Here is a 27834-nt window from a genome sequence, read left to right on the forward strand (position 1 = left end):
AAAAATCAAATTCAATTCACAAAACCTAAATATAAAATGCAATAAATTTTAAACCTTGGTCATAAGAATCTGCCTTGTATGAATGTATATATATAAAAGTTAGACGACCCTTTACGTAAATTCATAATAACAGCAAACAAAACAAAAAAAAAACTTTATCATTTAAATGAAAAAGGACATAAATTACAAAACTCGGTCGTCGTAAACGTAGCCAACAAAGTCTTTTGTTTTACCCAGCCACCCTAAACCCATGTCTCTGTCTGTACAAACATTTAACCAAATTGTCTATGTTAAAAGGTACATTTGTAATGTGTGTGTGTGGATGTAATGTAGTCCTGTGTATGTGTGCGTTTCACACAAAAACAAAAACACATTCTATTAAAGGACAATTTTTACATACCAAAAAAAACAATTCGTTCCTCTTTGTAAACTGGTATACCCAGCTAGAGCTACAGCTATACTAGAGCTTAAATATATAAAACCAAAGTGCTGTGCCATGGCTTTACTGTGTTGGGCATATTGTCCCTTTCTGTTGTTATTGTTTTTTTTCCTGTTCTTGTTGCTTTTGTCATTTTGTTAAAACTGTCTCCTGTTTTGTTGCAAAACATATAGTTTTGCTGAAAATTGTTTAACCTTAAAAGTTATAAATTTTAAAACACTTTTTCTCAACACAAACAAATACAAAAATATACACACAATAACCAACTCTGCAAGGATATACATTAGGTTGGCCCCGTTTCCAAGGACGAAAAATAAGGTGTCGAGGATCCCAACTAAACTGAAAGTTTAGTTTGTTTCTCAAAATGTTTGTCCTGGCGTCTGTATTTAATGAGCTTGATCAAAGGACAAAAATGTCCTTTTTTAAGGTTTTTATAGATTTTTTTTTTCATATTTCTCGCAAAGGAAACATATGAAATATTTCTGTCATGTAAAAGGTCTTTTTATTCTTCGATTCAGCTCATCAAATACTGAACCCAGGACAACAATTTTGAGAAACGCAATCTTGGAATGAATTAAATTTTTATTTTAGTTTAGAACATCCACATTTTTTTTGGTCCCACCCTAATATAAGTAGGTAATGTCGGAGTGTAAAAGTGTTTTTTTTTTTTGTTTTATTTGTATATAAGTGTGTAATCACTTACATACATATATTCTTTACAGTGACAACTAGAAAATTTGTTAAAATAAATTTGCATATTTATTGAGGTCTACTGTTAAAAAGAAAAACTTGAAAAAATCAGTAGCAAAATAATCTGTTTCTTTGTTTTATTTTTTTTTTTGCAAATCAAATGACTTGACACTTTTATTTTTTAATAAATATTTTCCTTTTTTTTGGTTTGCTATACAAATGTTTACATTCTTAATACTGTAGCAAGTATTTAGGGCGTGAGTTTAAATGTGTTGCCTACTTTGAGGGTTTTGTTAAAGAAAATCTTGTTTGCTTAAAAGAAAGTGATGTGCTTTCTTTAGGCTTATTTTATTTAAACAGAATTTAATAATAAAAGTTTAGTAAATATTTTGTTTTTAAATTCATTACGTATAACTCGAAAATTGTAAGATTTGCTTAATGTTAGAAGATGTTACTTTGGCATTTGCTCAAAATGTTTTTTTTTGTCATGTAATAAATGTCCTCAAACATTTTATACCCTTAGTAAAGTCTTATAATGCGGCTAATCTCTTATACTCGAACTTATGTCATATACACAGAATATTACCTTATTGTCAGAATGAGAATATTGTATTATTCTGAAATGATTATCTAATACTCCGAATATAGTGTTATAATCCGAATGTTGACTAATACTAAGACTACTGTCTAATACTAAGGCTACTGTCTCATACTCAGACAACCGTCTTATACTCAGACAACCGTCTTATACTCAGACTACCGTCTTATACTCAAATGATCGTCTTCTACTCAAACTACCATCTTATACTAGGACTATCGGCTTATACTCAGACGACCGTCTTATAGGCAGTCTACTGTATTTTAGCCGGACTACCGTATTTTACACAGACTAAGGGTATTACTTTTGGTGAAGTGCTGTCAGTGGAGTACTCTCGAACCTACTAAACTCAAAAAAGGATGATTGGCTAACGTTACCGCTAAGATACGGTTACGCCTAAAATACCCTTTCACTTCCACTACCGTTATCTCTAAATTGCCGATACCGAAATAATAAAAAATACCGTTTCTGCTAGAAACCATTACCTTTGTGACCTCAGTTCAGGCTCTCTCATCCTAAAATATAAAGCATATTTTCTCCTTGATTGCCTCATTTGGATTTCAGAGATTCCACATGTGGTTGTCGAAAAACGAATGCATTCTCAACGTCTCAATGTTTGATGCAGGTTTTGAGCTGGAGTCATAATTGATTTATACTTCTTCCCTGAATTATTTTTGCCTGAATTGTATGATATTGATATGAAAGACATGTGGTTTAAACCAGACGTTGCCACTCGGATGACTATCATATAACACTCAGACTACACCAGTGGTAAAAAGGAGTAATAAAGACTTCAAAACCGGTCTTATACTCATACTATTGTCATATACTACCAAGGCTGCCTTAATAGACTAGACGATAGTGTGTTGTACTATCAATCGAAGGGTTGTGGGTTCAAATCCTGCCAGAGACTCTGGGTGTTTCTGCAGCCAAGCAATACGCTTCGCAGTTTGTGTTTGTTTAAAAAATAATATGACTTAAAAATACGGAATTTACAATAAATGGCGTATCAGTTTTTGTTTTGTTTTTAATAAATTATAAGTCATTTTGAGGGTGCACATCTGTCATTTGTTCTCACTTAGTTATTGAAAATTATAGTGCAAACAAAAAAGCTTTTTTTGCTTCGAAAATGTCTAATTTTGCACTAACGAATCGTAATATGCGGGAAAATTTTGCTTTACTTCTTTAATTTGAAAAAAAGTATCGGTGAAGCACTCCGATTGCTCACCAAAGCTTATTGTGAATGTGTTCCATCAGTTACAACGTGCGAGATTTGACACGGAAGACAAATATCGTCCAGGCCATCCAAAAAGGTTTGAAGACGTGGATTTGGAGGTATTGAAGATTGTTGCAAACTCAATAAGACCTTGAATAATCATTAAAAGCTACTCAAGCAGCAATTTCAAAACATTTGGGAGCAGCAGGATTCATCCAAAAGCAGATAAATTGGGTACCATACGAATTGCAGACGAGACACATACGATTTTACATTTTCGAAATGTTGCTAAACGCTTTAAAAAAAAATCATTTTTGCACCAAATCATTACTTGGGATGAAAAATGGATCCATTACGATAACCCGAAGCGTATGAGATCGTCTGTGAAGCATGGCCTTCAGCCGAATCGACACCAAAGCCAAATATTCATGGCGCTAAGGTAATTCTCCGTATTTGGTGGGAGCAGAATAAGCTGCTGAAATATGCTGCCAGACATGAAACCGTAATATTCCATCATGACAACGCTCGGCCACATGTTACAATTCCTGTTAAAAACTATTTTGAATGAAATAATTGGGAAAATTTTGCCTCACCCGCCTTATAGTCCAGATTTTGTCTCGTCCGAATACTATTTGTTTCGATCGATGCAGAACTCTCTCTCTGGGATACGCTTCACTTTAGAACAGAATATCCGATTGGCTTGATTCGTTTTTGTCCCCTTTTGGCTCTGCATCCATATGTTGCCAGAAAAATGAGAAAAGGTCATAGCTAAAATAATAGCAAAAAATTTAGAAAAAATCCCGCGTTTTTAAGTCATACATCCAATACTAACATTAAGTTCCTTTATAGCCAAATTGGTTTCTCAGAGCAATATGAACTTTTAATTCGAAATACATACCGACAATTTCCTCTAGTTTTGTTTGTTATTAATAGAGAACAGAAAAAATAAAATAAGGAAGATTATGAATAAAGGAACCTTATTGAATTACAGGCATACGTTCAAATCCCTCAAATAATATAGACTACTTTGTGTATAAACAATAAATCTCTAAAATATAGCATACTTAAAGGCTGAATAATATTTATAAATTTAAAATCACTACATGTTCTTACTTTGTTTATAGCAAAACTCAAAACAAATACGAGTACCTCTACAAAAAACAAAATTAAACAAAATGATTACACCAACATTGTATTGGGTTTTGGGTGATATTTAACATGTTGTTTTGTCTGCTTCAAAAAATGTTTCGCTTTTCAAAAGAAACATGATTCTTGCCAGTCAAAGAGCGCCATAAAGAAAATTTGTTTAATTTTTTCTTCAGATAATATATTCATTATACTTTGTTGCTGCTGCTGCCATGACTGACTGGCTGGTGTTATTGTATGTATTTGTTTATTATTTAACTTCCGTTTAGTTTTTCACACCTTTTCCTTACTTCCTTTTCCTTAATACAGCTCTCTTACTCTTTTTTTGGTTTTTGTTTTCTTTGTAACACTAAATGGGTGACACAGCCCCGCAGTATTGACATAAACATCCTGACTGCCTGGGAGGCCAGCAGGCAGGCAGGCACACAGAATGGCATAAATACAGACTGTTAGCCAAACTTATGTTGGCCATCTATCTAAAAATGTTGCTGGTGTTGTACATACAACCAACCAACCAACAGCAACCTCCTCAAGTCTAAAGTATAAAGTTTTAAATTTTTGTTTACTTTTGTAATGATAGTCTTTCCAAAAACAAAAAAGTTGGAAACAACAACATTATACCAGTATTTATACATATTTATTTGTACACGGGTATAATGCTTTCAACAAAGTTGCCAAAGAGAAATGTTTGTTCTTGTTTTTGTTGCTGTTAAATGTGTAATTGTTTGTTGTAGTTCTCTATTTTTATTTTTTGTTCCTTTTTCCTGGTGAGTTCTAAATGGGTGTGTTGTGGGGTGTTTGGTAGCCTTTTGCTGGCTGGCTGGTTGGCAAACGGGGCAAGTAGTAGGACTTGCTTGGCTTTGACTGCTGTGATGATGTGAAAGTGTAAACAATTTTCCCGTTATAATGTCTGACTTTTTGTTTACATTTATGTATAATGTTGTTGTAGTTGTTTATTTTTTTTGTAAACATGTTTCATACTCTTCTTCTTCTTTAACTTTGTGTTGAGTTGTTGGTTGGGGTTTTTATTTTTTTTGTTGTGCAAAAAAAAAGTTTATGTAGATTTTTATAAATATACCATTTGTGGCATGTTCTTTTGTTTTTGTTGTTGTTGTTTTGCAGTAGCAACAACAAAACAAACATTTTATGTTACATCCAGTTCAGTTGTTAATATTAGTGGTTTTTTGTTTTTCCTTTCATACATATTACATGGATATACAACATACTTTTTTTGCCTATTCTCTAGTATAGTGTCTTATATTTTGATTAATTTATGAGTTTTTCAAGTTTAATTGTTTTTATAAACAAACAAAAGTTTTTAAACAAGAGGGGGAAAATGTGTTTATGTTTTTGAAAATTAAAATAAGGAAGTTTAAAACTAATAAACAGAAAAATAAAATTTGTAAGTGAAATCAATTTTCGGGCAAGATTTTGAATGAAAACTTAAATTTGAACGAGTAAGAGATATATTCGGCTGTCTCGAATCCTATTGCCCTTCACCAGAGTACCTATACTTTAAGGTAAGGATTGAAAAACATTTCTGGGTGAATGACAAAAATATTAAAAAAACAAGTAAGAAAGCTGTGCTGTTAGGTAAACAAAATTTTTTTTTCCAAAGTAGTTTTTTTATTTTTTTGGAAAAAATTTGTTTGCAATTGTTTTTTTAAATTTAAAATTTTTTAATATTTACTTTTGGTTTTTACGATTTTGACCCATTGTAGGTCCAACTTACTATGGTCTTATATACGTCATTGCCATATTGTCTATATTAATGACTTAGTAAGTCCCGGTCCACACTGTGAAACATTTGCTGCAAAACATTTTTAAATTCTCTTTTGAAACTGCATTCGTGTCCACACAGTGAAGTTTTTGCTTTTCAGTTTTTGACATTTCTGTACAGAACGAATACAAACGAATAAATGTGAATGACATACTCAACAAAAACTTCATGTACATGAAATAAAGTTCCCTTTTTCATTCCTCTTTCCCCTTTCATCAATAAACTCAAATGTTTTGCAGCAAATGTTTCACAATGTGGACCGGGACTAACCCAGATATAAGTCAAAAATCGAGGTTGTCCTGGTTTTTTCCTTACATGTATCTCAGCCATTTGTTAAACGATTTTGCTGATTTTAAATAGGAAACTTCTCGAAAACATGTCTGACAGAATTATTGAAGATTTGGATCCCGAAGATATCTGGGGTCCTCAGAAAATTGATTTCAACAGACGGACAGACAGACAGCCGGACATGGCTTAATCGACTCCGCTAGCGTCAAATTATCGTAAGCGATATTTTCAATTTTTTTTATTGCAAAAATTAAAATTTTATGGACCGACTGATGTTTCAGCGTTCTCAGAATATCAAAATTGTTAATAACTTCAAAATTATAGGGGGTAAGATTTTATCGTAAGTCAATGTTTACATTTTAAAGTAAACGAATTTTATCGTTAGCGACACATAGTGGTATAGAAAAAAAAGGGAAATAAATCTGTAACTTCTAAATGATTAGATTGGTTTGAATGAAATTTCACATGCGCAAAGAAGAAGTGCTGTTGAGTTTAAGTTCTGAACGTGGACCTCATGGGCCCACCAGGGGCGCGACCAAGGGTCGTCAAAGTAGGGCACCTCGGGTATGTTACATTTTTAAAACGATCCTATTTCTTCGTTTGTGTTCCGATTTCAAAAAAAATACATATAGAATCTTTTCATAGAGCGCTACAAAATACCTAGTCGTAGCTATCAATTACTTATTATAGCTTAGGAGATATTCGCATTTGAAAATTAAATTTTCAACAGTTTTACCCAGCCTACTCCAGTTTTTTGATAACAGCGTATCCAAATATTTTCCGATTTTCTCCAGTTTTCCTTCATTAGACTAACAACATATGTATGTGTCAAATAGAAAAATAAGTGTTTAAAAATAATGCCTAAGTCCAAAGTTATATGCATTTTAATTTAAAAAATTTTAAAAAGCCGATTTTTCGCTAATTTTTTGGGAAAAAATAACTTTTTTCTTTTTAAGTTATCGCAAAAAAATTCTAAGAGGATGTATAAGGATGTATAAAATAAAAAATAGGTTCAAAAAACACCTATTTTTTATATAAAATTAAAATTTATTGCAAAAATTCTCAAATTGCATATTCGATATCAAAATATAGTAACCGATTTTAGATGGCCCAATATGCCTTTAATTATTTTGTAAAGGGTTCCGATAAGTCAGACCCTGGTATGGATATTATAGCCAAAAAACTAAAAATTTCCATTTTTGGGATTTTTCAAGATTTTTTTGGGAATTGCGGGATTGCTGATAATAAATATCAAAATTCGTTTTTATTTTTCCATTTTGAATAGAAAATTTTACATAACTGTGAAATTTCATTAAAAACTATTCATAAATAACAATTTTATTTCAATTCGAAAAATTTTTATCTATGCAAAAATTCAATAAAAAACATTTTTTGTCATATTTTTCAATAATGTATTTCATGAATTTTTAATTGTCATAAGTTATAAATATTTTTGAAAAATAGACAAATAGATTGAACGAAATTATATTATATCGCATCATAACATTTTTAATTTTATATATAAATTTCAAAATAATCGAAAAAACCTTCTCCTGTAAAATTTGTGTTTTGTCGCTTACGAAAATTTGGCGCTAAGGGCTCGATATATATGTACTTTATAGAGTCGGAAAATTATATTGTGGAAATTACAAACGGAATGACAAACTTATATAGCCTTCTCACGAAGGTTAAGGGTATAAAAAAATTCAGAAAAAAAAAATCGGATTAAAAAAGGGATCGTCATTGCGAATATCTATAGCGTCCTTGGATACTTGAATCAATGACTCAGTAACCGATATATTGATCAAAAATCGAAGTAGTCGTGGTTATTTGCTTATATCTCAGCCATTTGTGTTCCGATTTTCCAAAATTTATATAGGAACCAAAACGACTATGTCGGATATATTGATGTATCAATGTATGTAAGTTATTTTGGGGCTTCGGAAAGATGATTTCAACATACACCCTTTAGTAAATAATTCTTTAAAAACTTATACGAATTTGTAATTTCAATAAGAGCTCATAGTGCTAAATATAACTATAACATAAGTTAAATAAACAATTTAAAGTATATTTTTAGCTCATAAATTTTAAAGCATACTTTTAGGTCTTCAATTTTCAAACATCCAAATTATCATCAATCTTTACAAATTAATCTGGCGCTTTCAATAATTTAATAAACAAATAAAACTATATTTATACCGCTAATAAATATCATCAATGAACACAAACAATTTTTGGTGTATATTTACAACTATAAACGCCCAAAAATATGTTACCAAAAATATTCATGTGTGTGTTGAATGTTTTACACTAATATGCAGTAAGTAAATCGATAATGATGAAAAGTGTTGCTATTAATGGTTTTAGTGATGTGGTTACTCCCACATAGTCTTTCACACACACATACATCGACATTTTTGGAAATCTACTCATGCCATAGTTGTCTAGTAAAAAAGGATGATATTAACAAAAAAATTTCAATTATCTCTACTGCTTTCCAACCAAAAATGAAATAAAAAATCCAAAAAAAGCATCAACTATTTACCACATGCATTATGAAAATATCGACGAGCAACAAAAATCTTTTGGCAAAAATTCTCACTCACATTCTCATACTCTTGCTATCAAGTTTTATATAAAAAAGAGGAGCTATTGATGAGGATGATGCTGCCAATAGTTTTCTTTCCCATTTTTTTTCATAATTTCAAACAGCTTTATGCTGATGATGATAATGCTGCTGTTGATGAAAATATTTGTGGTTACTATACTATCACTTTGTTATGAACTGTTCAAGCCCTAGAAAATATTTCACAGGCAAAAAAAATTGTCTTTATTTTGCCAATTTTTAAGAATTTCGCTTCCTTCATTTTTAGATATTTTTCTCATATTTTTTTTAAATTTTTTTTAACATAGTTAACGGAAAAATTGTTTTTGTAATTAGCAGCACCGTTTTTTTTTTGTTGTTGTTTGGTTTGTCTTGTATGTGGCAGGTGTGGAGTACAGGAAATATTATGCAGGCAAAAGTGTCATAATGCAGCAGAAGAACATTGTGTATAGTATTAGTGTAAAAAGAAAGTTCTTGTTAAAAAAAATATTTTTTGTAAAACAAAAAATAACTTTTTAATTAGTGTAAATAATTGAAAAATAATAATAACACACCACTAATTAGCTTGAATTTTCTATATATTGTGGCTGCTGCATGGAGAAGAGATGATGGATATATGCTGTAGTTGTTGATGTTGTTGTTGTTATGACTTAAGGGTTTGGCAGATTTTTTAGTAGACAAGTTATTATTGTTGGGAATTCTATAGAATTTTTATTTATTTTTTTTTTTTTGGTTAAATGTCAGAAATTCTTTAATTAATATCAAAACAAGAGCCTTAATGTAGGCAATATTTTGATTTTCTAGCACCTTAACACACAAAAGTATGCAATGGTTTTCTGTTAATTTAAAAAGTTGTATAGTAAGATATAACTCTGTTATTTATGGTTTAATTCGACTGATTTTTTAGAGAAAAAGTCCTAAAACGAATTGAAAAGGCTTTTGTCTTTTATATTTTTGAGTTTTAAAGATAATAAAAGATTGTTGTACTTGTGAAGAACAGTCTATAATTTCCAATTACATATCTACTCTGAATAAAAATTTAAATTTCGAATATAATATTTTCCTTAAGTGAATTAAATAATTGATTTAAAGTAAAGCAAACATAATTAACCGTCGAACAGCCATTAATTATTTTTGTTAATTCTATTGTTGGGAGTTCTATAGAATTTTTATTTATTTTTTTTTGGTTAAATGTCAGAAATTCTTTTTTATTAAATAACTGGCAGCCTTAATGTAGGCATTGTTTTGTTTTTCTAGCACGTTAACACACAAAAGTATGCAATGGTTTTCTGCTAATTTAAAAAAATTTTATACTAAGATACCTAAGATATAACTCTGCCATTTATGGTTTGAATTGACGGATTTTTTTTGTGAAAAAGTACTAACACGAATTAAAATATAGCAAAATTTAATTTTGCTTCTCAATGAGAACATTTGATTTTTAAAGAGAAATTTTAGTTTTTCACATAGACAAATAAATAATTGTTGTACTTAACCCTTTCACGATCATAAGACTAATTTTTGAACAATTCTTGAACACAGTATCAATACAACTGTCAATTTTCAAAGATAATAAAAAGCTTTATTCGGCTGTGTCGAATCATTATCCCAAATTATACTTCAAAATAAAAAATTTTAAATATTTTTAGATAAACAACATTTTTTTTCAGTTTTTAATTTTTTGGAAAAAAAATGTTGGAATTGTTTTTTCAAATTTAAATTTTTTTTTTAATTAAAATTTTTTTTTTATTTTTTTCGTTTTTTTGTAATATTTAGCAAAAAATCGAGTTAAAAAATATTTTTCTGATCATTGTGGGTCAAAGGCCTTTGAAATATCTATCATTAGATATCCATATTGTCTATATTAATGACTTAGTAATGCAGATATACATATGTAGGTCAAAAATCGAGGTTGTCCTGGTTTTTTCCTCATATCTCAGCCATTTGTGGACCGATTTTGCTGATTTTAAATATCAAACTTCTCGAAAACATGTCTGACAGAATTATTGAAGATTTGGATCCCGAAGATATCTGGGGTTTCAACAGACAGACAGAGAGACAGACAGAAGGTGAAGGGTATAATAAATGCTGTAACCGAACTGGTTTTAATCTAAACACATTAATAAGAAACAGGTTTACGAACTAATTAAAATGGAACCCATTCTCTTTTTCGTTATTTAGGTATTAAGTTATTCAATATTTTTGTGTTGGGACACCGGTGTCCCCGTGGTCGTCAAAGGCTTAAGAAGAAATGATTTACAATTGATTTATGTAATGTAAAGCATACTGTTCGGTTTTTTAATAATAATGATTAAACATATCTGAATTAACAATTTTCAAAGTATCTATTGTTCCAAAGACAAACAATTCGAGACCATACCCGATATATAAAAAAATCATTCATGTTCGTGGCTTATTTGGGGACATCGCTATAGTTGCTCTAAAAATCACTAGAATTGATCACGATTTCTCATTTGAATAATTCTAATAAAGTATAGCATACCTCTAAGGCTATAATGTTGCTAAAATCTAAAGCATACTTTTAGGATCTATGTATTTCTCATTAAACTTAAAAATACAATGTTATTTTATTTCAAAATGTTTAAAAATAAATAACAACAAATAAAATTACCTTTAAATTTTATATAAACTAACAAAACAAATGTACAAGATCCATACATATAAAAACAATGTCGTTATCGTACGTTTTTTTGCTTATTGTTGTCAATAAATTACAACCATTTAAGTTGCACAAATAGAAAAGATTTAAGATATTCCACCTTAGAGTTCCTTGTTGGGCTTTGTAGCAGCAGCAGCAACAGAAAACACAAGCCACAACAACAAGCATGAGAACAACATCATATGTACAAGTATTATGTCTAGCTGATTTTTAAGATGTCTACAAATGGTGAGTGGAAGTACTCATAGATACATATCCATATATACCTACAACATATTGTCGTATCTTATGAGTTTTTTCTATTTTTTTTTTTTTGATTTTCTTAAAGTCTACTATTTTATTATTCTTCATGTTTTAAAGAGACACCTACACATTTCCTTCTCTCTATTTTACATTAAATAAACTTTATTACATTTAATTTGTTTTAGCTATTTTTTTTTTCCTGTTTAAATGATACTTGTATCTATAGAATTTTGTTTAGTTTATGTTGTTCTTGTCCTACTCGGTAGAAAAAGACCACCATTTATAACTTACAAAAATATGATTTTATTTGTATGATGTCTTTTAAAGAACTGCACCCGCCTTTTAGCATATTTTTTGGTTTAACGATTTTAGCATAAAAATGAAATAATAACGACGATTATGTGTCTCTAAAGACTTTTGAAGATTGAATGAGTGCCATTTTTTTTCTTCTTGGTTCCTGCTTACGAGTCAGTCTATTGGTCAAACCTTAATAATGTCTTCTGTCTAAGCCATACAATATATAAAATGTACATACATATTTCATCATGTTTTATTTTTATGCAAATAATAAATTTTTTGTTTCAAAAAAAAAAAAAGTATCAACATTTGTGAAGTAGGTACATATCTGTAAGTTTGTTAGATTATGAGTGTAATTTATTTAAAATTGTTGAAATTTGTCAAGAAAATTTGTCAGTTTTTCTTTTTTATCTTAAATGGTTAGACAAAGTTGGTTTGAAAATTTATTTTGATGCTATTAGTTTTTTTAAGGTAGTGGCTTTAAAGAGAATTTGAATTAAAGATAATTGTCATAATGAATGACAGGATTTTTGTGGGGGTTTGTGAATAATGAAATACAGATTAAAGAACAAAATTAATCTTAAACTTATTAATTGTTTGAAGACTAGTATGAATTTGGTTTACATAGTAGTACCAATACAAAGAGAGCACAATTAATTACATCTTATACCCTGAGTAGAGTCTTATAATGAGACTAATATTTTATACTTGGACTACTTTCTTATAATATGACTAATCTCTTGTACTCGGACTATTTTCTTATAATGAGACTAATCTCTTATACTTGGACTACCGTCTTATACTGAGAATAATCTCATATACTTGGGCAATGAACAAAATTAATCTTAAACTTATTAATTGTTTGAAGACTAGTATAAATTTGGCTTACATAGTAGTACCAATACAAAGAGAGCAACATTAATTTCATCTTATACCCTGAGTAAAGTCTTAGAATGAGACTAATATTTTATACTTGAACTATCGTCTTATACTGAAACTAATCTCTTATACTTGAACTACCGCCCGTTTCATTATTGACATAATGACATTTTGGCGGCTAAAGTTCGAGCAATATCATTGAAAGCGATAAAGCTCATTTTCACCTTGATGGCTCCCGTCTTATACTCAGACTAATCTCTTATACTTGAAGTTCGAGCAATATCATCCTAAGCGATGAAGCTCATTTTCCCCTTGATAGCTAGGTTAATTGTCAAAATAATAAATTTAAAAATTTATTATGAATAATTAAAATTGAAGCCCTAAAAGTATGCTTTAAATTGTTTATTCACTTTAAGGAGTTTACTCTATTCGAATAATCAAATATTAATTAGAGTTCGAAGAACTATTTAATACTATTTATGTAATTGAAAAATGCTGACATTTCTTTGTATTTTCAACAATCATTTTATTAAGTTTTCAAATATCAAAGCCCTATAAAGCTCTGCAATTTTCCATATACTATAAGGCCACATATTTTTCAATTCGTGTTAGTACTTTCAAGGTTTCTTGTATTTATTTCACCTTGCTGTAAATATATTTTAAAAACAATGAATATGCATTTCCATTTCTCTAATTTTATTCTAAACACAATTTAAAGAAATATTCTGTACTCTCTTCACTCTTCCATATTCACATATAATTTGTTCATATTTTAAAAATTTGTTAGCATTTGCTGTAAAAATTAAATTTAAAATATCAATTTAATACACTCTTTTCCAAGCCAATAATACAATTGTGTTAATTTACACCAACTAATAAAAAACAATGCAATAAAACCACAAGATCAAAGGTCAAATTTATATGAATGTATGTCTTTTATATCAAACTCTAGACAATTGAATGCAAAAAAAACTACACACAAGCAAAATTAACTGAAAAAATATACAATATATAAAATAAAAAATGTGAAATGAACTGGGCGTTTCTCTATTAAAGATCACTCAAAGGGGTTAATTGGGATTTTCAATTAAACATAAAAGTGTTTGTCTTACTCAGTAGTCGCACTTGTAGTTAATATTTTAACTAACAAAATTTACTACAAAACTAACACTAAATATAAATCTAAGGCTTTTATGTTTAATTAAAAAAACATAAAAATAAATTTGTTTGATTACTTGCTTAAATTAATGTTTTTTTTTTTTGATTTTATTTTTCCCAAAAATCAACAAAAAACTTAAAAGTGAACTTAAACTATGCCAGGAATGTGCAATTAGTACAAAAACTATATTACGAAAAAAAACTAACAAAAACAAACAGAAGAACAAAAAATGGAATTAAAAAACTTGAAAATTTATAAAACACAAATTTTACCAACAAATGGAGGCACGGATAGACAGACAGACATACAGACTCAGACAAGTATTCCTGGGTAGAGGTGGAAAAACGAAATTATAAATAAGTTAGCATAGTTTGAATATAAAGAAAAAAATATATAAGAAAATCCATACAAATATTAATAAAAAGAGTTTAGGTTTATTCATTATTTAAAGAGAATTCCTTAACAACTTTTAGAAGACGTAAATAAATAAAAAACAATATGTTTTTAAATAAATTAAAAGATGATTTCTAAATCTGACTTAACATATTTGATGGCATACTTTTGGGGAGGGTTAATAAATAAGATGGTTGAAAATTAAATGATTTCAAATGGATAATACTATATTTGATCATAAAGATATTTTAATTTACTAATAAATATTAAATAAACCTATTAATACTTTAGAAAATTTTGTACTCGGTTTCGGTCGGACTCTCTTAAATAGTTCTTCGTACTCTTATACGAATTTGAAATTTTGAATAGAGTTTACAACAATTTAACAATTTAAAGCATACTTTTAGGAAATATATTTTAATGATTTAAAACATTTAAATAAAATTAACAATCATGTGTTTACATTGATTTATTATAAAGGATGTCCAACAATTTACGCCATAATTGAATCATAAAGTACACAGGATAAGGTTATGTATGAATTAGCACTTTTGACAAGGTGAACATATGCTTCATCGCTTAGAATTATTTTGCTCGAAAATTCAAATTTATGGACGCCATGCTTTCATTATTTTCAAATATTGTTCAGTGATCAAAACGTGCTGTCTTCTTTTCCATTTTTATTAACCCTAAACTGTCAGCTGTCAAACTGTTTTTATTATTTGTATTACAGTTTTAAATATTTATTACACATATGTATGGCGGTGAATTCAAATCTTGGATGCATTTTGGAACAGCCTATATAACAGTTTTTTATAACAAAACTTTGTGTATAAAATATTTGTCTATAAAAAATTTGCCAAATTAAGTATATAACAGTTTTGTTCAATAAAATGTGTGTGTATAACAGTATTTTTATATAAAAAAAATCAGTATAACAGTTTTTCTACAGAAATCTTGGTCTATAACAGATTTTTTATGTAGCAAATTTGAATATAATAGATTTTTAAAGAAAATCGATTGTATAACAGTTTTTCTCTACAGAAACATTGGTGTATAACAGTTTGTTATTTAGCTTTCATATAGAACATTTTCAATATAGATATAGTTTAGTTTAATGGTTTTTTATATTTCTTTTTTCTGTATAACAGTTTTTTTTAAATAAAACTTTCAGTATAACAGTATATTCTGTAGAAAACTTTAAGTACAGTTTTTTTCTATAGAATACTTTCAGTATAACAGTTTGTTATACAAAAATGTTCAGTATAACTGTTTTTCTGCAAACAATTTCCAGTATAACAATTTTTTATCTGTATAAAAGTGTTTTCTATAGAAGGCTTTTAGTATAACAATTTTTCTGCAGACAATTTTCAGTTTTTATACATAAAATATTCAGCATAACAGTTTTTCTATAAAAAAAGATTCAGTATAACAGTTTTTCTGTAGACAATTTACAGTACAACAATTTTTCCAATGAACAGTTTCAGTATAACAGTTTTTCTGTAGACAATTTACAGGACAACAATTTTTCCAATGAACATTTTCCGTATAACAGTTTTTGATATATAAAATGTTCAGTATAAAAGTTCTTTCAATAAAAAAGTTTCATTATAACAGTTTATATAGACAATTTACAGTGTAACAGTTTTTTTCAGTATAACAGTTTTTTATATATTAAATGTTCTATAAACAGTTTTTCTGTAGACAATTTGCAGTGTAACCGTTTTTTCTATTAAACATTTTTCGTGCAACAGTTTTGTATGTATAAAATATTCAGTATATCAGTTTTTTTCTATAAAAAAAGTTTTAGTATAACAAGTTTTCTGTCGACAATTTATAGTATAACAGTTTTTCCAATAAATATTTTTCGTATAACAGTTTTTTCTAAAGAGGACTTTCAGTATAACAGTTTTTAATTTATAAAATGTTTAGTATAACAGTTTATCTGTAAACAAATTACAGTGTAACAGTTTTGCCTACGAAAAATTCCGTATAAATGTTTTTTATATATAAAATTTTCAGTATAACAGTTTTTTCTATAAAAAATTTTCAGTATAACATATTTTTATATATAAAATGTTGAGTATAACAGTTTTTTTCATAGGTAATGGTCAGTATAACAGTTTTTTAATGAAATTTTCAGTATAAAAGTTTTTACTTTAACAAAATGTTCAGTATAACAGTTTGATCTATAACAAATTTCATGGTTAATATTGAATATAACAGTATTTTACATATATTTAACATTTTTAATAAAAATTTTTCCATAGAAAAGTGTTTTTATAACAGTTTTTTCTATAGACAATTTTCACTATAACTGTATTTTCCATATTAAATGTTCTATATAACAGTGTTTTTCATAGATATTGCTCAGTATAATATTTTCCCTATACAATTTTCATTATAAAATGTTAACAGTTTTTTATAGAAATTTATTTATTTTTTTTGTATTTGCTGCTAATTTTTCTAATCTTTATTTCCTTTCTCTCTTCCAGGACGCAACGAACTTATCGCCCGTTATATTAAATTACGCACCGGCAAAACGAGAACCCGCAAACAAGTCAGTTCTCACATACAAGTGTTGGCACGTCGAAAACTGCGCGAGATTCAAGCGAAAATCAAAGTTGTAAGTTAAATTTTATTCTGCTTTTATTAAAGAAAAATTTAATTTATTTACAAATTTGATTTTTATTCATAATCATAATTTTAATCGTTTATTTCCATTATATGTATATTTTATGTTTCCTTCGATCTCATGCTTAATTCATAATTTATCATTTTATCGTTTATTTAACAAATAGTTTTGTAAAAAAAAAATAATAATGAAAGTCATTTTGATAACGTAAAAGCAAGTGTTTTTATTATAATAAAATTAAAATTATAAAAAATATTTCGTATATATTTTGATTAATACAAATTTACCAGGAAAATATTTAAGAAATCTACAATAAGTTTGCCATATTATCATAAATACATATGTCAATAGAAAACATTTTGATATTTAAAAATGTTTAAAGCATATGGCTAGTAACTACATGATATTATAATGTATTGCCTACTTTAAGGATGCAACATATATTTCTCAACGTTTGATTTGTGTTAAAACATTTTGTAAACCTTTCTTAGAACTAGTTCAAATATAAATTTTAAAAACTGCATATTTATTTTAAAAAAATTAGAAAATAAAACTTACAACTAAATAAAATAAAATACAAATAAAACTATTAAAAAAAAATGAGAAAAACACTTAACTTACTTTGATATTTCAAATTGAAAAAGATGCCATAACAGGCAACAAAAACAAAAAGACCAGAAACAAACAAACAAATACAATTCACATACAGAACAACAATAAAAATTGCTAAAAGAAAAACTACACAAAAACGAAAACATACAACTTTTTTGAACTTTACACAAATGCATTTTTCAACAAATGAAAAATAAAAAAAAAGAAATTGTGGAAAAACTGAATTTCATTTCATGTACCCAGTCAGAGAAGCTGCCATGCCAGGCAGTCACAGCAAACAAAAGCAATAAACTACACAAAGGTTTGCATCCTGCCCAGGGAGTGTATCTTAAACTACACCACTACACTACATACTGGATATATAACAATAAAATTATATACTTACATACTACATACATATAAAATAAATAAGAAACATTTAACAAAAAGATTTTGTGCGTTCTTTTTTCCGAAAAGAAACCTTTGACAGTCATGGCAAAAACATAAAGGAAAAAAAGAAACAAACAACTAAAATGTCAAAGAAAATTTTTAAAATTTTTTGTAATTTAGCAAAAAAAAAATATAAAATACTCGTATATGTTTCTATTTTTTTGTATAAAAGAGAATTAAAATTAAAAGTCTAGGAGAGTTTTTTTAGAAATCAAAGCAGATTAAAAATTTTAATTTCGCAAAGGAGACGGACAACTGCTTTCACACAAATTAAAATCCTAACATAATTATGTTAACATTGAGGTTAGACAGAAAAATGTTAAGACATATCGTTACCTTAATATAGAATCGTTACCTTAACGAAAATCTGGGCTTACAAAAAATAAGCCCTTTTTGTAAGCCCAGATTTTCGTATATTTCGATAAAAATCTCGACTTATGAAAGAAGTTTTTTTTCTATTTTAAGAATTCTAAGAGACTGAATAATGTATCACAGTTCTGCAAGGGGTGTAGTTGGAATAATTCGAATAAAAATCGTTTCTCATATTTTTCCTTCTTCCCCATCTGTTCTTCGAACTTGGACTTGCATAAATTAAAATCATGGCGCTTAACACCCTAATTCGATTCGAAAGGAAATATTTTCGAATTACAATGTATTTAGCACACATTTTCGAACATTTTCGATTTCGGATTGCGTTACGCTGTAACCCTCCAGCATATTTTATATTCATATGCTCACCATATATGCGGGAACTTTAATATGGAGAGAAATATTTACTGTTAATTCGTCTACTAATCGAGAGAATGGATCACAATTTGACCCTTTAGTCCAAGATCTCTAGAGTAATGTTCATAACAATGACCCAACATTCTTCTCCAATGAATTTCAAAAAAATATAGACAAGTTCCGAAGATATTGAACCATGTAGCAAACTCAAGCGTGCTGACAGTCAAAGGCTATTCTCACCAACTTCTAACATCCTTAACTGACAAATAAGATCTCTCATAGTTCATAAACTATGAGACCTATGTAGGACTCTGACTCAATATTCTAGTCTCATATTCTTCTTCTGGATATAAACAAGTTCCGAATACACCGAATTCTCACCAACTTCTAACATCCTTAACTGGCACTTGACTCTGCCTGCAAGATTATAATGATAAGATCCCGCATAGTTCATAAACTACGAGATAGTAAGGCTGATCCCTAGAGCAAAATTCATAAGCTGCAAGATCGATTAGCACTAAGCTGTCAGTGTAGGACAATGTCTGAATATTCTCTTCTCCCAATACATATTCTGTTCTCCCAATACACAAGCTCATCCGCTGTGACAATCGAAGGCTATTCTCACCAACTCCTAACACCCTTAAATAGTGAATACTCTGACACTGAAATATTATTCGGATAAGATCTCTCATAGTTTATAAACTACGAGATCGTGCAGCTGATCTCTAGAGCAAAGTTCATGACCTACAAGATCAAAATTCTCTCATCATATTCTTCTCCAGAGTCGAGATCGTGTGGCTTTAAGACCAGAGTGTAAAACTTTACAAGGAACAAAATTCGAGTTTTCCGGTTTTCGCCACAATTTTGTTATTGAAGATTCCTCTTCGTATTTAATTACATTGGAATCATTATAAGAACTTGTTAAAAGGATATAAATACCAAAAATCGGTTTGAATGTATTTGAGTTATTAATAATTCCCACGACCACTATGTGTTTCAGACCAATTGGAAAAGAAAGTTAACAAGAAAATTAAATTTTACACTGCAGGAGTATTTTCACCTTTATGTGATTCATGAACGCAGTGATTTGTTTTTTGTCTTACCTAACAAAAGCAGTGGTCGGCATATAGAGAACATGAATTATTACAGCATGTCATTTCTCTATTGAAATCTAACCAGATATTTATTGTAGTTTTTATTTCTAGTTTGTATAAACTACGTTTTGTTTACAGTTAAATGAACAATATTGTTCGGCCACTGATTAACTTTGGTTTAACTAGCTCTATGTCTTGTGGTCCACCTTGTTTTAAAACACTTGAACCTGTATTTAAATTGTTTAGAAATTATAGCAAATGCACCGAATTTACAAAATATTTGTTTAATTAAAAATGAAAGGCTTTTTAGTTTCACATAAATATTTTAATAAGTCACCTTAACCTTAAACCAACGATTTACATTAAGTTTAAAAGGGCTAATCAAACACTCTTTTAAAAACTTTTTTTTACAAAAATTTAAATCAATAAATTCTAAGAAAATATACAACATTTTGTTTCAGTGTAAATACAAAAAAAAATCAAATCATAATCATCTCATTTGAAATGCTAAAACATTAATACAAAAGTAGTTTCTTAAACTACTTAAAACAAGCTGCGTTTAAACCCATTAAAACAAATCCTATAAATTCACACAACCTCTAAATCATACCAGGTAATGCATCTAAAACATCAACCAACTACATCATTATACAAATGTAACTCCATCTCTACACATCACATCACATACATATACCTACATTCACACTAATTCTCTGTATCGCTCCAAAAAATAAAAAAAAACTCGCCCCACAAAAAAACCATGCCACTGAAATCAAGCCAAGTTACAACGAGTTATTTTTTCACACACACGCTACAACTTCACTTTGAAAATTTCTATTTTCGGTTACAGGAACCAAATGGTGTTTTAGGTGGTCCCGGTGCTAACAATGCTGCCATGCTCCAGCTGTTGAATGAAAAGGAGAAGGCTTTGCAGGCCATGTCCGGCATGACCAGTTCACAGATTGTCTCCGCTCAGGCGGTGAAAAATTTGACATTAGCTGCCTCGGCCCTCAGTGGTTTGCACCACCATCACCATGGCGTGCATCCCCACCATACACACCATCATCTGCACCACCAACACCATCACCACCACCCAAGCAATCAACACCACCATCCCTTACACAATCACACGTCGGCCACTTCCTCCTCGTCTTCGTCCTCTGCGGTTACAGGGAATCCTTTGGGTCATCCTTTACGACCGGATATGCCACCACCGCCGCCGCATCCCCACCATCATCTACACCATCACCACCACAATCAACATACAAATTCGGTTAGTACCTTAGTAACAACAACAGCAAACCCAACTACTGCTACAGCTACAACAAATACAGCTAATTCGTCGTTTGCTAAAAATAGTACTTATAATAATAGCTATAATATTAATAGTAATAGTAGTAATAACAGTAATTTACCTCAACATGCTACGGCGGCAGCAGCAGCCGCTTTAAGTTCTGTCTATTTGCAACATCATCATCATCATCAGCAACAATTGGCAGCTGTAGCTGCTGCCTCGTCTTGTTCATCATCGCCTGTGACCACGTCCTTGCCTATATATTCGGGAGTAAGATTGCCTTGTGCTAATTCCTATTTGTGTGTCTCTCTCTCTGTGTTTGTGTGTGTTCGTATGTAAAAAAAATGTGCCACGCTCTGCTAACCTTAACCCATTATGTACTTAAGGCATTTATATTGTATTTTATGTGAATTTTTTTATGTGGTTCTATGGTTGAGATTGAAGTATATGTGTGCTGGATGTTCTTTTACGATCTGTTTCTTGTTATCGAACGAATGATTTCGTTAACGATAAAAACTGATTTACCAACCTGAAACAATTAACCGCAGAGAAATATACATAGAGTGGAAACTCACCCGTAAAAGACCTAACTCAGTTGTTAAAAACCTATGTGCTGAGAATGTATTATTAAAATAAAGATATTTATATTCCATAGAGCGAAAACTCGCTTACTAATACATTCTCACCATATAGGTTTTTGACAACTGAGTTAGGTCTTTGACAGGAGATTTTCTGCTCTATGTACATTTCTCTATGCATTTAACATTTAGTTTGAGTATTTCGAGTACAAATCTTTTCCCATAGCCGCGCCTCTATTCCCCCTTTCTTTCGAATTTAGTCATACTCATAAACTCACCATATATTTTATAATTCTTACTTATTTTACTTACTTTATATGGCTATTACAACCGGGGTCGGTTTGAGCCTGAAGCAAAATAGAACGCCAGCTATTCCTGTCTTCTGCATGTTGACGCCAATTGGAGACACCAAGAGTTTTCAGATCTTGTTGCACCTGGTCATTCCAACGGAGATTGGGCCGCCCTTTTCTGCGTTGCCTCCTTGTATGCCCTTAGAGCTGGAACGTCATTATCCATTCGCCAAACGTGTCCGAGCCAACGCATTCGTTGGATTTTAATGCGTTTGACTACATCTACGTCAGCGTATAGCTCGTACAGCTCATGGTTCATTCAACTAATCGATAAATGGGCTCATCGTCTACTCCAGATTTTGTACTAAACAACAGATTCTACATAATTTCCAAACCTGGTAGAAGTTGTCCAATATTTTGACTGAAAGACAGTTCAATGATTCTGGAGGTTAACATGGTGTTATCTAGAGCAAAGTTCATAACTTACAACATCGTAGAGCTCTAAAGGGTCTGTATAGGTCAGTGACTGAACATTCACTCCTTACATTTTTCTATAAAGTTTTTTTACAAACAAGTTCCGAATTAATGGGCAAATACTCTATCTGAAAGATTATTTAATGATCCGGTAGTAAAGGATATCTCTTGAGCATATTTCATAAACAACAAAGCCAAGTGTGTAAAACTTTTGGCAACTAAAGCGTCAAGTAAAGTCGATTATGCATTATCTGTTTCCGGAATATCTACATGAGAAAAAACTTCAATGATCTAGTACCAACTTTAACGTCAAGTAAAGTCAATAATATCTTTTGCCAACATCTCTCTCTCAAAATATATATATGTATCTCTCTAGTAGATTTATTATCTAAGAGATCATGCAACTTTAAGCCTATTTTAGTAAAATAATAACCCCCATATGCATAAACAGTTTATAAATATATCAAAGGTTTATCAAACAAAATTTCCATACAAAATTTGTTTTATAAACCTTTGATAAATGTATAAACTGTTTATGCATATGGGGGTTAATATCTAGTAAAATAAACTAAAACTCAATGAGAATTTTAAGCATCATGTTGAATTTAACTTACTACGAAGAATGATAACATGTTATTGTTGCGACTACAATTGGATCTTCGTTCCGATACCCACTCGGTCAATGATTTTCAATTCAAAATTTGTATCATTTTGTAAATTAGGAATCAATACAAATCTCAATAAATGTGTAAATGTTACAAAAACACAAAATATGATGCACTGTCGGTGTTATTTTGATTAAAGAACGACTATTAAGATCGCTGATCTTGTACTCACTAACAAATAACTACGTTTTAATATAGGAGAGGAAGAATCAAGGCGAATTCAGGAAAATTCAAGCGAATTTATTAATTTTCGTTATATATGGAGTTTGACATTCTCCACATTGAAAATATATTAAAAAAAATTAATCACTGGAATTCTCCCCTGCTTCCTATAAATAAATTCTGCTTGGAAGGAATATATCCTTCTCCGACGAGGCAGCAAAATTTTAAATGGAGTTGGAAAAATTGGATTGTTATAATATTAATTTATCATGGATAACGAAAACATTATAATTTATGTTTAAATATTAATAATTCGTCCATAATTTATCAAAATAGTTTTCAGTAGACACTGTCCCAAAAATATTATTACTTATTTCTTATTAATAAAATTTACAATTCATTCCAAAGCTGTTATATTCTATTGTCAGCTCTCTAGGTAATAATTAAGTGTGTGCCCTTAAAGCTGGATAATATAAAAAGCTATATTTAAAAGCTTTTAATAAAAGCTTTCAAAATAAAAATCTAAATATTTAAAAATGTATTCCAAAAAAACTTATTAAAGACATGGAAGCTTTGAATTAAAAAGTTAAGTTTCACTCTAAGAAAAGCTTATAATATAAAATTAGGTTTTTAAATAATTAAATAAATGTGTGCTTTATTTTTTAAATGTCTACAAACAAAATAAAAAAAACCTTGCTTTTTACATTAAAATGGCTTTTATGTTTATAAAATTAAGCATTAATATTTTATTTAATTTATGAAATAACAAACATTTTAAACTTTTTGTAAACTTTAATTAACATAACCTCAATTTTCTTTCTCTTATTTAGCAATTTTGGCAACCTGGACTACAGCCGAGCACTTCACAAGAGTAAGTTATCACAGATATTTTTTTAAAGGCTTGAAATAATTGTTCTGATTACATTGACCCTCAAAGTTTTTATGATTACAGTATAAAACCATTTGCACAACAACCATATCCCGCCGGCAAACCATCTACAGCTGTATCTGGTGATATTGAAGCAGGTCTTCCGCCAGCACAGCTGCCGTGGGAGGGCAGGGCGATAGCAACGCACAAATTTAGATTATTAGAATTTTCAGCGTTTATGGAAATCAGAAGAGATGAAATTGTAAGTATTTTCTTTAAATAATATTAAATGTATATTAATATGTAATTATTTTTTTAATTCATTTAGTATAACCGGCATTTGTTTGTACAATTGGGCGGTAAACCCTCCTTTTCGGATCCCCTACTTGAGACTGTTGATATCCGACAAATCTTTGATAAATTCCCCGAAAAATCGGGTGGTCTTAAAGATCTCTATGAGAAAGGTCCTCAAAATGCCTTCTATTTGGTGAAATGTTGGGCCGATTTAAATACAGAATTAACTGGCACCGAGACGGGTGATTTTTATGGCGTAACCAGCCAGTAAGTAGATAGTTTTCATTGTTAAGTTATACATTACACAATTTCCAATTGTATTTTAGAAGTTTCCATTCAAATTTTAAAAATTTGCATTTACAATACAATTGAAAATTTCTGAAATACAAATTGTATTGCCAATTTCTGAAATATAAATGAGGTTTTTAAATGCGAAGAACTTTAAATGGCAGCTATGTTTTCTGTGACAGCTGATTTAACAGTTCTCGGTTTGTTTTGAGGTTAGTTTGGTTTGGCAATTTATCATGAATAGATATGTATTTTACTCTATTTGAAATTAAAGTTGTATATTTCAATTAAAAGTTCTCCACCTCTATAAAAATACACCCTTATACAATTAGAAATTTCAGAAATTCAATTTTAAACTTCTGAAATATAATGGGAAATGGTGTACTATTGAAAAATTAGTTTTAAAGATGTTATTTTTTTAAATCTTCCTGTTTATTAATGGTTTTTTCTTATATCTCCTTCATAGATACGAAAGTAATGAAAATGTCGTTTTGGTGTGTTCAACAAAAGTCTGCTCATTTGGTTCTCAAGTGGTGGAAAAGGTGGAGACGGAATATTCACGCTTGGAAAATGGCCGTTTTGTTTATCGCATTGAACGTTCCCCCATGTGCGAGTATATGATTAATTTTATACAAAAATTAAAAAATTTACCTGAACACTATATGATGAATAGTGTATTGGAAAATTTTACAATATTGCAAGTAAGTTATTGAAATTAAAATCAAATTAAAACAATTTATTAAACAAATTTTGGGTGTTTATTTTTAAAAGGTAATTCAATCCCGCGAAACACAAGAGACTTTACTATGCATAGCGTATGTCTTTGAAGTTGCAGCACAAAATAGTGGAGCCACGCACCACATTTATCGGTTAATAAAGGAATAGCATGAACTCCCAGCATTGGCCAATAACAGTAATAATAATAATAGTAATAACAATAACAATAATAATAACAACAACAATACACTGTCCACAACAACACTTAATGAATTTAATAAAACCAGCAGCGGCACAGTTAACACCGGCAGCCTAAGATCAGGTCTTGATGACCTAACAAATGGGGTTGGTAGTGATAACAATCGTTTGGCAAATAGTATGGTTTTGGAAGAACGTAGTGGTGTCATAATGGAAAAGAAAGAGGCAAGCGGGACGGTGGTAAATAGTACAAGATATTTAGGTGGTAACAATACAACGACGACAATAATTAAACAATCTCCCACGTCACCGATACCCATGGAAGTGCAACATGCTGCACAACCAACTCTACAGCAGCAACAGTCCAGAGACAATATATACTCAACAACTGCAGACAACCTTAATGACTCTACGGCAAATACAAATCTAAATGAAAATTTAGATTTAACAACAACGTCACAATCACACCATCATCCACATCAACAGCAGCAGCAACATCATCATCATCAACCTCATCTGCAGTCTCACCACCAACATCATCTGCAACAGCCACAGTCGCTACATCATCAACAGCATACACACTTGAGGCTTAATGCTAGTAGCAACAGCAATAACAGCGCCTCTACTACAAACACCAGCAATCTTTTAATTAATTGCACACAAAATATTGCATATCCAAGACAAAAACAAGAGTTACCTTTACCTTTAACCACATCAATGGCTGAGTGTCAATTGACAGCCACAGAAGTGGCAGCAGCAGCAGCCGCTGCAGCAGCTGCGGCCGCGGCCTCTGATCGACCACCACCTCCTTCATATCATACAACAACTTCCAATACCACTTCGTCACAGGCTAAACTATATCAGCATCCCATAACGTCATCATCAAACCCATCAGCCGCCACATCGAATACTACATGTACAAATGAAATGGATTCAATGGTTTCTTCTACCGCCACCGATTCCTTAACTAATCCTGCTGCTGCCTCACGTCTCACTGCTTACGAACAGTTTCTCAAGTTGTCAGCCCAAGAGTATACAACGGCCGCTGAAAGTGCAGCTTTAAATTTAAGTTCGGCAGCAGCAGCGGCAGCTGCCATGGCGGCCGCTGCAGTAGCCAATGTCACCGGAGCTGTAAGTACTAGTAGTTCATCAGCGTTAGTGGGTGGTATTGTAGTGGGAGCCAGTAGTGCTGGTGGTGGTGGTAGTAATATGTTAAGTAGTAATAGTGCGGCATTGCTAAATGCCAGCAATAGCAATGATTTAACGTCCCTGCATCATTAAATGTTTGTGAACGGTATAGGAAATATGGGAAATTTTAAGGTTTTAAAATGGAATCTAAAAAGAGTTTTTAACCACAATAATATTCTTGTTAAAATAACAAAAAGGTTTTGAAATAAATTAAAAATTGCAGGCTAACAATGCTGAAAATGTTGCTCAAGGTGGACATATGTACATATTTAAACATATTTATGGCTTAATGATTCGATACAAAAATTAAACTATTCGAATTGGTAGGAATTTTGACACTGGCCAAAAAAAAAATACTTGAGCTATTGGTTTTTTAGTACTCATTTTTCAACATTGAATTGTTTTTAATTTTTTAAATACTGAATGCAGTTTTTAACGGCTAACTTAATTTTAACAAAGTGGTTTGTAAAGTTTTGCATTATAGAAACCCAAATACTTATTTTAATGTTTAAACATGTTTAAATGTTGCTTTGAAATATTGTTGATTTTAAATGTTAAAAATACATTTTCCACAAAGTGGGTTGTAAAGTTTTAATATTATTCAAACCAAAATTGTTATTTTAATGAAAATATTTTTTATAATAAGTCTTTTTGTGTTTAATGAATTGCAAACTTTAGGATTTTCATTAGAAAATAATTGCGACTGAAAATTGTTTACGAAAGGAATCGGTTTATGATACTTATTTTTAATGTTAGAAGATATCCAATTTTGCAAATTTGTTTAACATCGAAAAGATATTTTCAAAAAACAAACTTGTATAGAGATTTTTTTAAGAGATATTCTTATTTTTTTTTAAATCTTTGTAGATCAAAGATTTATCATTTATAAAACATCTCTAAAAAGGT

The 27834-nt window shown here is 30.1% G+C and overlaps 2 protein-coding genes across 4 annotated transcripts in view; both read left to right on the forward strand.

Moving 5' to 3' along the window:
- The window catches only part of scalloped (TEA domain transcription factor 1 homolog scalloped), a 349252-nt gene extending 323516 nt beyond the window's left edge, over positions 1–25736 (forward strand). For 2 of the 3 annotated variants that reach the window (XM_065507577.1, XM_065507575.1), the window contains exons 4-9: positions 16912–17042; positions 24206–24246; positions 24313–24505; positions 24572–24804; positions 25292–25526; positions 25597–25736. In XM_065507577.1, coding sequence (XP_065363649.1) covers positions 16912–17042; positions 24206–24246; positions 24313–24505; positions 24572–24804; positions 25292–25526; positions 25597–25710 — 947 coding nt within the window. In that variant the 3' untranslated portion in view covers positions 25711–25736. The remainder of the gene's footprint in view (positions 1–16911; positions 17043–24205; positions 24247–24312; positions 24506–24571; positions 24805–25291; positions 25527–25596) is intronic. The other variant, XM_065507576.1, reaches the window with a different exon arrangement.
- On the forward strand, positions 25713–27561 carry LOC135956949 (transcription factor btd-like). Its single transcript, XM_065507579.1, has one exon. The coding sequence runs from the start codon at positions 25921–25923 to the stop codon at positions 27019–27021; it is 1101 nt and encodes a 366-aa protein (XP_065363651.1). The 5' UTR covers positions 25713–25920; the 3' UTR covers positions 27022–27561.
- Positions 27562–27834: the final 273 nt, after the last annotated feature.

The sequence above is a fragment of the Calliphora vicina genome, chromosome 4 (assembly GCF_958450345.1).
Source record: "Calliphora vicina chromosome 4, idCalVici1.1, whole genome shotgun sequence".
NCBI classification, from domain to species: domain Eukaryota; kingdom Metazoa; phylum Arthropoda; class Insecta; order Diptera; family Calliphoridae; genus Calliphora; species Calliphora vicina.

Bases quoted from the DNA above. Each gene is read 5' to 3' on its own strand.
- LOC135956949 (XM_065507579.1), top strand. From the start codon at position 25,921: ATGGTTTTGGAAGAACGTAGTGGTGTCATAATGGAAAAGAAAGAGGCA.